Here is a 12,223-nt window from a genome sequence, read left to right as displayed (position 1 = left end):
TTCTGTTCGTTTGGAGCCGTTTCCCACGTGTCTAAAAATAAGAGCAAATTGTCATTTCATCCCTTAATTTGTTTCCTCAGAACTCAACGGTGACGATCGAGGAATTTCACTGCAAGCTGCAAGAGGCAACGAACTTCCCCCTCCGGCCCTTCGTGATCCCCTTTCTGAAGGTGACAGGGAGCTGGTGGGGCTTTGCTGGTGCTCCCTGTGCTGGGCTCTGTGCTTGGCAGCATGTTATGCCTGGGAAAGCTTCTCCTTCAAGCACCACAGCCATTTAGTTCCAGTCCAAGACAGACTGCACAGGCTGAGCAGTGGCTATGCGGGATGGGCTTGTGGAAAGCTGACTTTGTAACAAGTGCCACATATGTCTGCTTGTATGTTAGGGATAAAGGGGACAAACCAAGCTCCATCAGGAGCTTCTGATCCTATAATCTTATTTGCAGATGTTCAGATCTAGAATGTTTGAAGTGTTGGCACACGGAGCCAGCCTGGGGGTGGTTGGATTCTGGAAGCACAGAGCGCTTCCCGTGACACTTGGGTTTTGGGTGCATCGGTGTCAGGCCATCCTCAGCTCTTGAGGAAATACAGATAAATCCTAGTGCAGACACCAGGAGCTGGAGGATCCTGAGTGGGGCCCACAGGCTCTAGATGTTAATAGAACCCCAGCCTGGTTTGTGTTGGAAAGGATTTTAAAGCTCCTCCAGCTCCAACCCCATGCCACAGGCAGGGACCCCTTCCACTGGAGCAGCTTGCTCCAAGCCCCTGTGTCCAACCTGGCCTTGAACACTGCCAGGGATGGGGCAGCCACAGCTTCTCTGGGCACCCTGGGCCAGCGCCTCAGCACCCTCACAGGGAAGAGCTTCTGCCTAAGAGCTCATCTCAGTCTCCCCTCTGGCAGGTTAAAGCCATTCCCCTTGGCCTGTCCCTACAGGCCCTTGTCCCAAGCCCCTCTCCAGGTTTCCTGCAGCCCCTTTAGGCACTGGAGCTGCTCTAAGGTCTCCCCTTCAGGAGCCTTCTCTTCTCCAGGCTGCCCCAGCCCAGCTCTCTCAGCCTGGCTCCAGAGCAGAGCTGCTCCAGCCCTTGCAGCATCTCCGTGGCCTCCTCTGGCCTCACTCCAGCAGCTCCACGTCCCTCTTGTGCTGCTGCCCCAGAGCTGGATCAGGGCTGCAGGGGGTTCTCCCCAGAGCGCAGCAGAGGGGTTGAAGCTCAGTGGGATGCATTAACCCAGTGCTACTGCTCTGAGGTGTGCAGAGCAAACCTGTGAGCAGCTGGAGCTGCCTGGGTAGAGCAGAGCCCGCTTGTTTTCCAGGCCAACCTCCCGCTGCTGCAGAGAGAGCTGCTGCACTGCGCTCGTGCTGCCAAGCAGACACCCTCCCAGTACCTGGCGCAGCACGAGCACATCCTGCTGAACACAAACACCACGTCCCCCACTGACTCCTCCGAGCTGCTCATCGAGGTGAACGGGAATGGGAAGAGGCACAGTCCAGACAGGTAAGCTTTAACAGCATCCATGGCTAAAGCAGAGGATTTTACTGCTCTCAACATCTGTTCTGGCTGTTAATGAGACATCAATGATTGTTCTTCCTGCACTGTGAATTCAGGTTGGGTTCCTCTTTCAGGCCGGTTCTGTCCCAGAGGGAGCTGAGCTCCCCCTCCCTGGGCAGCCGACAGAGGCACTCTCTTGGAAGGATGCAGTTTGTTTTCAGCACTTCTTATTCCAAGTCAGAATTTGTTATGTAATGATGTGGAGCATGCCTCAGCTTTATCAAAACTGTGAAATGTTAATGTGGTCATGCTCAGAAAGATGAATCACAGCACTCGGGCATCGTGACCTTGTTCTTTGACAGGGTCATCCTGTGGATTTGTTCCCAAGCTGAGTCTGTTTGGTTTAGCTCCCTGCCTTCCCCCCCCCACTAAAATCATCACTGCCCCAGCTCTGCTGGTTTGAAATCTGCATCTTTCCCTTTCCAAGCGCATTCGTGTGGTGCTGACAAACACCTTTCTCTGCTGGTGTGGTTGCAGAAGGGACGACAGCAGCTTTGAGAGGGACCCGCTGCCGACAGACCCTCCAGCCAAGCGGGTGTGCACCATCAGCCCCGCGCCCCGGCACAGCCCGGCCCTCACCATCCCTCTGATGAACCCTGGGGGGCAGTTCCACCCCACCCCGCCGCCCCTCCAGCACTACACCTTGGAAGACATCGCAACCTCCCACCTCTACAGGGACCCCAGCAAGATGTTGGAGCACAGAGAGATCCGGGACAGGCACGGCGCTCTGGGTGAGAAAGCCTGCAGGGCTTTTAGTTGTAGGAGCTGTGAGGTCCAGGAGCTGAGCTTTAGCGTCAGTCCCTGCTTGGCCACTTGTACACAAAGCTGTGCAATGTGGCCATGTCCTCAGCAGAGATTCTGAAGGGGATTCAGAGCATGGAAGGTTAAAAATGGGAAGATTGAGGCTGTATTTCCCTGTACACATGTAAAGGCTGGAGTCACTCAGGGTAAGGAGGAAGGACCCAGTGTGTGAGTTGCATGTGGCCAACCCAGCAGGCAGGAACAGAGGGCAGGGAAGTAGAAAGTAACTTCCCTGAGATCACTGAAGCAGGGGAGCAGAGCCTGGCCCCCCAGCCCATGTCTCCCCAGGGGGTGTGGGAGGTATGTGCTGTGTTTCCAACAGGGCACAAGTTCTGAGCTCCTGTGGGGTTTATAGGGGAGACAGCTCCCAAGCAGGTCAGATCCAGACCTGTGAGTGGATTGTAGCACTTCAGAGATGGTGACACATGTAAGGATAAAAGCACCAGTGTGGAATTGCCCCTCTAGAGCCACCTCCTTGAGATGTGTTTTACAGTCCCAGCTATATGTAGCTGGAAATACAGCTCTTTGTTATCGCTTAGGGCCACCTCCCCTCTCCAGCACTGAAAGCACTTGGTCCATCTGATCACTCTTGTGGCTGTGGTTTCTTGCAGGTTTGAATGGAGGATACCAGGACGAGTTGGTAGACCACCGCTTAACGGAGAGAGAGTGGGCTGATGAGTGGAAGCATCTCGATCACGTAAGGAACAAGCAGGAGATGTGGGAAGCTCTGTGGGATGCAGCAACCCAGTGATCCACCTGCTCCAATTTGTGATTTTCTTGTTGTTGATACCATATCTGGGCTTTCTGAGAGGCTCGTGGAGGAACAGGCCACCACAAGAAGGTGGATGGTGGGGAGGGAAGATTGGAGCATCACTCCAGACAATGGCATCTTCCTGGGATGGAGCCTCCAGTGAGAAATTGAGGAGATGACCCTGTGAGCCAGACTGAGCACACATTCCTCCTGCAGGCACTGAACTGCATCATGGAGATGGTGGAGAAGACTCGGCGCTCCATGGCCGTGCTGCGGCGCTGCCAGGAGGCCGACCGGGAGGAGCTCAACTACTGGAAGAGGCGGTGCAGCGAGGCCGAGCCGCGCAAGGCGGGCAGCGACCTGCTCCCCAGGCAGCACAGCCCCAGCAGCTCCGACTCCATCGGCAGTGGTGAGCCAGGGCGGCCACGACCTCCTGTGATGTCCTCTTGTGACAATATTAGACAGAAAGTGATGATAATAGGATCAGATAATGGTATAATTTGTGGTGTGGCATCGACACAGGGTGCCCAGAGAAGCTGTGGCTGCCCCATCCCTGGCAGTGTTCAAGGCCAGGTTGGACACAGGGGCTTGGAGCAAGCTGCTCTAGTGGAAGGGGTCCCTGCCCGTGGCAGGGGTTGGAGCTGGAGGAGCTTTAAGGTCCCTTCCAGCCCAAACCAGTCTGGGATTCTGTAAATTAAATACTTCAGCAGTGCATAACTGTTCTCCATGCTTTGAAAAGAGACAAGTCAGTGGATACGTGGATGCTCCTGGGTGAGCTCCTGGAGGAAGCAGCTTCTGTTAGTGCTGGGAGAAGAGCATCTTCCTTGTCACTGAGCTGTACTTGCTGACCAAACCAAGCCAAGTTTATCCACAGCTGAGAAACTGGGGGGTGAAAAGGCAGGAGAGGTGGTTGGTTCCAGCTCTCTTTCCTTCCCAGTCTGTCTACACAATTTAAAATGTCAAGGCCTGCTAATTCTTAAAATGCTGTTGTAAGTGTAAGAGCTACCTGGCTTATTAATTCAATTTCTGTATCATGAGTCAACTTTATTGAAGCTGATTATTTCTCACCTCCAGTATGCAGGGGGTTTGACCCTTGTACAAAACCAAGTCTAAAATGCTGGTTTATTCATCTGGATGTGATTCTTATTTCCATCCCAAAAAATACGCTGTGAGCCCATGGGGTGGCTGGGCTGCGTGATGGCCTCATGAGCACAGCCAACTTTTAGCCCTTTTATATTTAAGTCTATCATGACTAATACACTTACAGCCCCATGATATTAAAGGTGATACAGTTTAATATTCTTTTTTAATGAATTGGGAACACTGTTGATGCTTCATCCCCTTGTGGGACCAAGGGCTGATTGTCACGCTCCATTCCTGCTGTGAGAACTCATGGAGTGCTTTTGTTCTCCCACCAACCTTGGACATGAATCAGCTTTTGTTCTGAGCCTTCAGAAAGTTACTCTGAAGCCGTAAAAACCAGGGACACAGGATGAGGCTTCTGAAAAGCTTCCCTGTGTGACTGCAGTCTGTGTTCAGGCGCTTGTGTCACCATCCCTAGCTGTCACATTGGCTCTTCACAGGCTCATAGGTGCTGATGGATGTATCCACCTCTGGTTGTAAGAGGTCTTGCAGGGCAGTTTGTCATCTCAAGCCTTTGAATTGCCCCTGGGAGTGGGAAGTGCTGCATTTAATGTAAGCTGCTGGTCACATAGGTTGATGCTCAAAGTCTCTGGCCAGTGCAGATGTTTGGCATACAAACATAGCATAAGCATTGCCTGTTGTTATAGAGTACCAGGAAATGGGTTATACAGGGTCATAAATTATGCAAGGCACTAATTAAATGTTGTAATTTATCATCTGAGCGTTTGATGAACAGCTTTAGCTGTAGGAATCCTCTGCTCTGAGTTCGAGCTGGTTGATTCCTCCCTGCCCCGCGATGTACGGAGGCAGTGCTGGGCACTTCAGCAGCAGCTGGCTGAGATGAGGCTTTGCCAACCTTTCCCTGTGTCCTTATTCCAGCAGATTCCTTGCGGGAGTTCAGCAGCAGGTCGGGAACAGGCTACGTCACTGAGGAGATCTGGAAAAAAGCTGGTGAGTGTTTGTGAGGAGCTTGGCGAGGGCTTGAGCCGCCTCGCCTGCGGTAAACACAGATGCTGCAGCCTTGCTCGGCAGAAACAGGAGCAGCCCAGCTGCAGAAACGCCCCGGGATGTGCACATCTGGCTGCCAGCACCCCCAGCCTGGCTTTTCCAAAGGGCTCAGCTCCCTCTGGATGATGTGTGGGGATCCCGTGGGGCTGAGCCTGGCCCCCAGGAGCAATCGCAGTGCTGGTGCTGCCACAGGGAGCACGTTGCTGCACCCCGGTGTCTCTCAGAGGCTCACCCTGCCCCTGGGGTGGGTGCTGAAGCTGCTCTTTCCTTCCAGAAGAAGCCGTGAACGAGGTGAAGCGCCAGGCCATGTCTGAGGTGCAGAAGGCGGTGGCGGAGGCCGAGCAGAAGGCGTTTGAGATGATTGCCTCCGAGAGGGCGCGCATGGAGCAGACCATCGCAGACGCCAAGCGCCAGGCCACCGAGGATGCTTTCCTAGTGATAAATGAGCAGGAGGAGTCTACGGAGGTAAGGTGCAGGGGACGTGCTAGCAGGGGACTTGCAAAGACTTGGAGTCTCCAGGTCCTGCCCAGCAGTGACTCGGAGCCTGCAGGTTCCTCATCCCTTTTCCTTTTAGGAGTCTGAGTTCAGTTACTGTTACTGTGTGTTATGGGTGCCCTGCCAGGATGCACTGTTAGCATGGAAAAACCCCTTTTGCTTTTGATTTTGCTCATAGGGAAATCAGTGTCTGCACATGAAGGCACAACTGGGGTCCATGACCTGGATCTTACTGGAGGGTAGACTGAGATGAGCTCTTAGGCAGAAGCTCTTCCCTGTGAGGGTGCTGAGGCGCTGGCACAGGGTGCCCAGAGAAGCTGTGGCTGCCCCATCCCTGGCAGTGTTCAAGGCCAGGTTGGACACAGGGGCTTGGAGCAAGCTACTCTAGTGGAAGGTGTCCCTGCCTCTGGCAGGGGTTGGAGCTGGATGAGCTTTGAGGTCCCTTCCAACACAAACCAATCTGGGACTCTGTGACCCAGTGCAATGACCAGGGATTTCTTGGGATCAGGGGAGATGTGGAAGCAGAAGGATTTAGCTCAGAAATCGGCTGTGGGTACTAGATCTGTGCAGAAAATGAAATCTCTGTTTGTGGGCTTTAAAATAGTGCAGGGTAGAAGCTTGGCTGCAGGTGAAGCTTCACGTACCTGATGGTCTCTACCACACTGCACATCATGTATATCTTCTGGGATGTTGTTGTTCCACTGGATCCCAAACCATGAGCCTGGGCCATGTGTGCTCACCTCATCTCCAGGGCCCCATGGTTCTTTCTATGTCACTCCCATACGTGCAGGGGTAGGTGGAAGTGTTGGTGCAGGGTAGCCATCCCTGCTGTGGGGAGCCTTGTAACGCCTAATGAGACATTGGAATAGAAGGGTTGACTCTTGGTTTGTCAAAGCCAGTGACACTGCTGAATGGGGAACTCGATCTACACCTCAATCACTCATTACCTTCACTGCTGCTTAACTGGAGCTCATGTTAGGCTTTGGAGATCTCAGCTGGACTGGGCAAGAATTGCACAGCTCATTCCTGTGCCACCACTTCCCATCCACGTGTGGTTTGCTTCTTGTTTTAATTTCCTGCGTGAATGCAGAGGCTTTATTTCTGCTGAGCAAAAACGGGATGGGAACGTGGAGTTAATGTCAGCTGGGTCTGTGCGGGCAGCAAGTCCCATTCCCTCCTCCTGTGGGGCTTCAATCCAGAGGTGGGGAAGCTCCGGTCCCCACGCACTGCAGGAACCATGTAAATATTAGGTGTTATTACAGAGAATTCTCTCTACATTCTGATATGTCCCAGTTAAATCACTGCTGGTTGAACGCACCAGTCAGTAAACACATGATGGGAGTGGGTGGAACTGCTCAGGAAGCCATGGAAGAAATGAGACAAGCTGGATTTCTCCGGAGGGGAATACCAGAGGAGTGTTGTCCTCCTCCAGCTGTTCCGGGGAGCCGCTGAGCATCCCCCCCAGCACCCTCCTGTGCAAGCCCCAGAGCCCTTCCCTGAGGGCCATGCTGAAAAGCTGTCGTGTATTCTGACGTGTGTAACCTCTGAAACACAGTTTAACCCCCCTTGAAGTGCAGACAGCTGTAAAGCAGTGACCCAGTTTTCCAAGTTACCACAGGCTTTGGTAGGGATTTATGGATGTGAGTCCTGCTTCAGGAAGCACTTCAGGGTCACACTGGCTCTGGAGCAGCTTGCTCCTGACCAGCTCACTTGGTGCTTTGCCTCCAGCCCATCAATCATCACCGGGAGCTGGTGGCTCTGGTGCAGGCCCCGGGAGCAGGGAATCTCAATGCCCTTTGTACAACAGGGCTGCCTGATGGCACCCAGCATCTCCCACACCTCCTTCCCTGCTCCAGCAGCTCTTTGCTTGCAGGCACCGAAGCAGTGAGCAGCCAGAGGGGCCCCACTGGGCAGGACCAGGCTCTGGCCAAGGCTCTTTCTCCATGAGCTGACCTTGCCCTGCTCAGGGCGCTGCTGACGCAGGGGTGCAGCTGCAGGAAAGCTGATCCATGCTCTGCCTCTCAGCGCAGCCACAGCTCCCGGCGCTCACATGGTGCCCGCAGGCACTTTGGTTGGGCTCTGCTCCACTTCCAGATCAGAGCCAGGCTCTGGTGCTGCTTCCACCTGGCTTCAAAGGAGCTGTTTTTCCTTTCCAAATGAGCCTGCTCCAGGCTCCTGTGCAGCGAGGCAGGGGGCACAGCACATGGTGCCTGCACAAGGCGCTGTAATCCCTGCGGAGGCACTTGGCTGGGAGCGAGACCAAAATAGAGCTGCTTAAAACAGGAAATAAAAAGGCCGAATACGAGCATCTGCAGCGTGGTTTTTAGTCCTTGCCTGCTGTTTCCTCTATGCATTTGGGTGGAGGATGTGAGCGGTGCAGGCTGGCGGGCGGGTTTGGGCAGAGCAGAGGAGTGGGGTTAGTACCCTTGGCAAAGCAGCAGGAATTAATGGCTTGCTCATGTTAATAGTACTAAATCTGGGCCAGAGGGGGGATGAGCGGTCCCCTCCAGAGCTGCTGAGTCAGCACCGACCCGCAGCCCTCGGGAACTGAACCCGTTTTGGTGTCTCTGGTCTTGCAGAGCTGCTGGAACTGCGGTCGCAAAGCCAGCGAGACCTGCAGCGGCTGCAACATCGCCCGCTACTGCGGCTCCTTCTGCCAGCACAAGGACTGGGAGAGGCACCACCGCATCTGCGGGCAGAGCCTGCACGGCCAGAGCAAGCCCCTGGCTCTGCCCACGGGCCGCTCCGCAGCCAAGAGCATCGATGGCGTTCCCAGCCCAGCCCTCGAGAAGACCTCGGCGACCACGTCCCGCTCCTCCACCCCGGCATCCGTGACAGCCATAGACACGAACGGGCTCTGAAGGGGAAGTTTGGGTTCGCTCCCGTTGAGTGGTTTCCCTTGGGGGGTTTTAAGCCAGAAAACGCCCCACAGCAACCCGTATCCCGTGACACATCTGACACACCGCGCCGCCTCCTCGGAGCGCTGACACTCGGGCTTTGCCATCTCATTCTGCCTTTTCCTGCCGTGGCTCGTGAAGAACCTTGCCCCACAACACCTTGGTGCCCATCTCTCTGCAGAGAGAGCCAGAGCATCCTTCAGGACTGGAGGACACTGGGCACTCGCTCAGGGGGACCTGGACTCAGTGGGGAGCTGCCGGCACATGCAGGAGATGCTGAGCATGGGATGAACAATGGGAGCTCCATCCTCGTGGGTCAGACGTGCTCAAGCTCCTTCCTCAGCTTCCTTTCCTCCACGGTGTGGATCTGTGCTCCCCTGGCACCCAGGTGCGGTGTCTCAGATGGCCGGGGGTTGCTGTGAACAGACCGGAGCTGATTCCCCAGCAGGAGCATCTCGTCCTCTAGTGCAATGGCAAAAGCTGAGCTCGCTCCTCCTCTGCCTGCAGGTTGGCAGCTGGTGGTTGCAGAGGGAGAGGAGGGGATTCATCTGCTCTAAACCAAATGTCAGTACCAGGGAGCTGTGGGCAGTCCCTTATGGACAGTTTTAATCCCATTTGGTGATGGGATGGACGGTTCTGTGTCTCCCTCGTGGGACCTTTGCTGGGGGAGAGCGTGCAGAGCAAACCTGGCTTGGTTGCAGGCAGTTCCTGCCCTTCCCACCTGGGTGCTGTTACTTTGCTATGCAGAAAGCTTTTGTGTTTCTCACTGCATGGAAGTTGTTGGTTTGGGAGTTTCTGCTGTTGTTTTGAACCAGAGATCCTCACAGGACTGTTACTTATGGTCTGTGCACTCCGCACACCTTGGCCAAACTAAACACAGGACTTGGTGTCCTCCTCCATCGGTTCTTCCCCCAGCCCTGCAGTGCTGCTCCAACACCGGCTGCACTGCTCATCCCCAGGGATGTGCCACCACTGCCTCGTCCACCATCAGAGCATCCCAAACATGCAGAGTGAGATCCGGCAGGGATGCCATGGCCGGCCTGGGAAGATCCATTGCTTAGGATGTGTATGGAGGGATTCGGGGCACTGCAAACCCCACAGTGGGGCTCATCTCATGCTTCATGGAGGTCCTGATGGGCTCTGCCCTCTGGGAGCTGCCCCACTCTCCCACCCTGCACCCAAGGGGCTCTGGAGAGCCATCAGTTCAGCAGAGCCGTGTTCCCGTGGCTGCTCCTGGGCTGGAGCCCAATGAGGCGAGTAATTCCTAGATTAGTTTTGATCACTTCAATTGGAGACAATTGATGGAAATGGTTTGGATCCCCCGGAGCTTGCTGTGGTGGAGCCGGCTGCCCGGGATGAACGGGTGCCCCACTGAACTAGCCCTGTCCCTGAGGAAAGCTGTTAGGAAGCTGCTGTTGTGGGACAGAGCTGGGCAATTCCTGTGCCTGAGGTTTTATCATGCAGAAGAGCCCCAGAGTCTTTGCCTGGTGTTGAAGACAGCCCTGGTGGCAGCTGGGAGCATCTCCCGTGGCCGCAGCAGTGCCCTTTGCACCAGCACAGCTGCTGGGGGCCGGGCACGAGGATGCTGCTCCCTGGGGTGAAGCGCCCTGACCTGCAGCAGCCTGGAGCCGGTGTCACCCAGCGGAGTCCTGCACCCCAGGAGCGATGGAGGTGATCGGGTGAGCCCCAAACCCCGGGGCACAGGTCCTGGGAGGCTCTGTCCCTGCAGCACAGCTCAAGGATCTGCTGTGCCCGGCGCTGGGGCAGGGACGCGGACTCGGTGTCGAGCAGCAAACACTTGTGAGAGAGCAGCAGGGCAGGGGCTGCCCTTGCACCCGCACCCCCCCGGGGGGGCTCAAGGGCTCCCCTGCCCTAAGGGGACACATCGGGAGCAGCCTCAGGTAAATCACGTCTGGTTGTGACATCCCCCACCTCCGCTCTGCCCCAACCCGACCCCGCGGGTCAGCGGTGGCCTAATGCCGCGAGGTGGGATGTGGGAAGAGGAGGAAGGTGCTTGTACATAGATTGTCTTCCATAATTCTCATGCAGCCTTGATGGTGTATTAAGATTAACCCCAGTGTACACGGATGAAATACTAACAGTCATGGTTAGAGCGACTGCTTTCGTTTGACATGGAATGATAAATGTGAACCCCAGGCTGGGGCTGACGTTGGGTTGAGGTTTCTCTATTATTTTTTTTTTTGACATTTAATTCTGTAATAGGGATTTGTTACTTCATTCCTGTGCATAACTTATTTAATGTACTGTATAAAGGAACCCAAACTGGTACAGATGTATTTAGTTTGTTCTACTCCAAAGTAGTCAATAAAAAGACTATATTCATCAGCAGGGGCAGAGGTTTGCTGCTGTCAGGGGCTCTGGGGGATGCTGCAGGGGACACAACCCTTCCCCTGTGGTGGTGATGCTGCTGCAGGGCTGGGGGGGGCACCCAGCAGCACGGGGGGACATTGGCTGTTTGGTTGCCTGAGCCATGGGATTGGGTGTGATGGGGCCCAGCTGAGCGGGCAGCAGTGGCTGCTGCTCCCTGCTCCTCTACAGGGATGATCCTGCTGATCCCATCTCTGCATCCACCAGGTTCCCCCTCCCTGCACCCCAAGCCCAGGGACACCTGGGAAATTCCTGCTTGTGGGCAGGGTCCATGGGATGGAGCTGTACCCCCAGCCCCTTCAGCCACAGAGCAACTGTGTTCGTTACTGCACCCATGGACTGGGGAAGGAAGAGGCAGCTCTTAGGCAGAAGCTCTTCCCTGTGAGGGTGCTGAGGCGCTGGCACAGGGTGCCCAGAGAAGCTGTGGCTGCCCCATCCCTGGCAGTGCTCAAGGCCAGGTTGGACACAGGGGCTTGGAGCAAGCTGCTCCAGTGGAAGGTGTCCCTGCCCATGGCAGGGGTTGGAGCTGGAGGAGCTTTAAGGTCCCTTCCAACACAAACCAGGCTGGGGTTCCATGAAATCGGTGTTTCCAGGGACTGGTGGGGAGCAGCATCCACAGGGAGTGGGAAAAGAGGTTGGGGGGAAGCACGTACCCAGGAGAGCGAGGGGTGGGGGTGCCAGCACTTGCCCTCGCTCACACTTGCCCCGTGCTGTTGTGCCAGCACATTTCACACCAGCGCAGCAGAGGATTGGTTCCTGCAGCACCAGTCCTGAACCCTCACATGTGCACCCCATGGACCAGGTGGGCTCTGCTCCGCTTCACTCACCCCGTGCCCCCGAACAGCGTGAACCCAGCTCCAGCCCCCTCCTGGCACCGCTGGTGCTGGTTTATGGCAGCGGAGCCGCAGGATGAAGCAAGAGCTCGGAGCCGCGTTCGAGCCCCTGCACTGGGGCTGTGATTTATTGGGGACGGGCACAGCCACGGGCACAGCAGGGGGGGGGCACAAGGCCAGGCTCACAGCCCCATGGCTGCACATGGCCAGGGCTGAACCATCCTGTTCCCCCCCCCGCCAGGAATACTCCCTTCATGTTCCTATAAAACACTGTTCACAACGCACACATGGCACCAGCCCCATGGGCAGAGCCAGTGCCAGGGCTGGGGAGGCCACAGCCGTGTCCCCCAGCACACCCCAGC

At 55.7% G+C, this 12,223-nt stretch overlaps 1 protein-coding gene across 3 annotated transcripts in view; it reads left to right on the top strand.

Moving 5' to 3' along the window:
* CBFA2T2 (CBFA2/RUNX1 partner transcriptional co-repressor 2) overlaps positions 1-10,977 on the top strand; it is a 61,767-nt gene extending 50,790 nt beyond the window's left edge. Inside the window, exons 4-11 of one of the 3 annotated variants that reach the window (XM_080628203.1) lie at positions 81-170; positions 1,310-1,491; positions 2,023-2,276; positions 2,958-3,043; positions 3,314-3,506; positions 5,123-5,191; positions 5,523-5,713; positions 8,323-10,977. In XM_080628203.1, the coding sequence (XP_080484329.1) occupies positions 81-170; positions 1,310-1,491; positions 2,023-2,276; positions 2,958-3,043; positions 3,314-3,506; positions 5,123-5,191; positions 5,523-5,713; positions 8,323-8,604 (1,347 nt within the window). In that variant the 3' untranslated portion in view covers positions 8,605-10,977. Of the gene's footprint in view, positions 1-80; positions 171-1,309; positions 1,492-2,022; positions 2,277-2,957; positions 3,044-3,313; positions 3,507-5,119; positions 5,192-5,522; positions 5,714-8,322 lie in introns of all 3 variants that reach the window. The other 2 variants (XM_080628204.1, XM_080628202.1) reach the window with 2 other exon arrangements.
* Positions 10,978-12,223: the final 1,246 nt, after the last annotated feature.

The sequence above is a fragment of the Psittacula echo genome (assembly GCF_963264785.1).
Source record: "Psittacula echo genome assembly, chromosome: 12".
Lineage (NCBI taxonomy): Eukaryota > Metazoa > Chordata > Aves > Psittaciformes > Psittacidae > Psittacula > Psittacula echo.
This window is presented reverse-complemented; position numbering and strand designations above follow the sequence as displayed.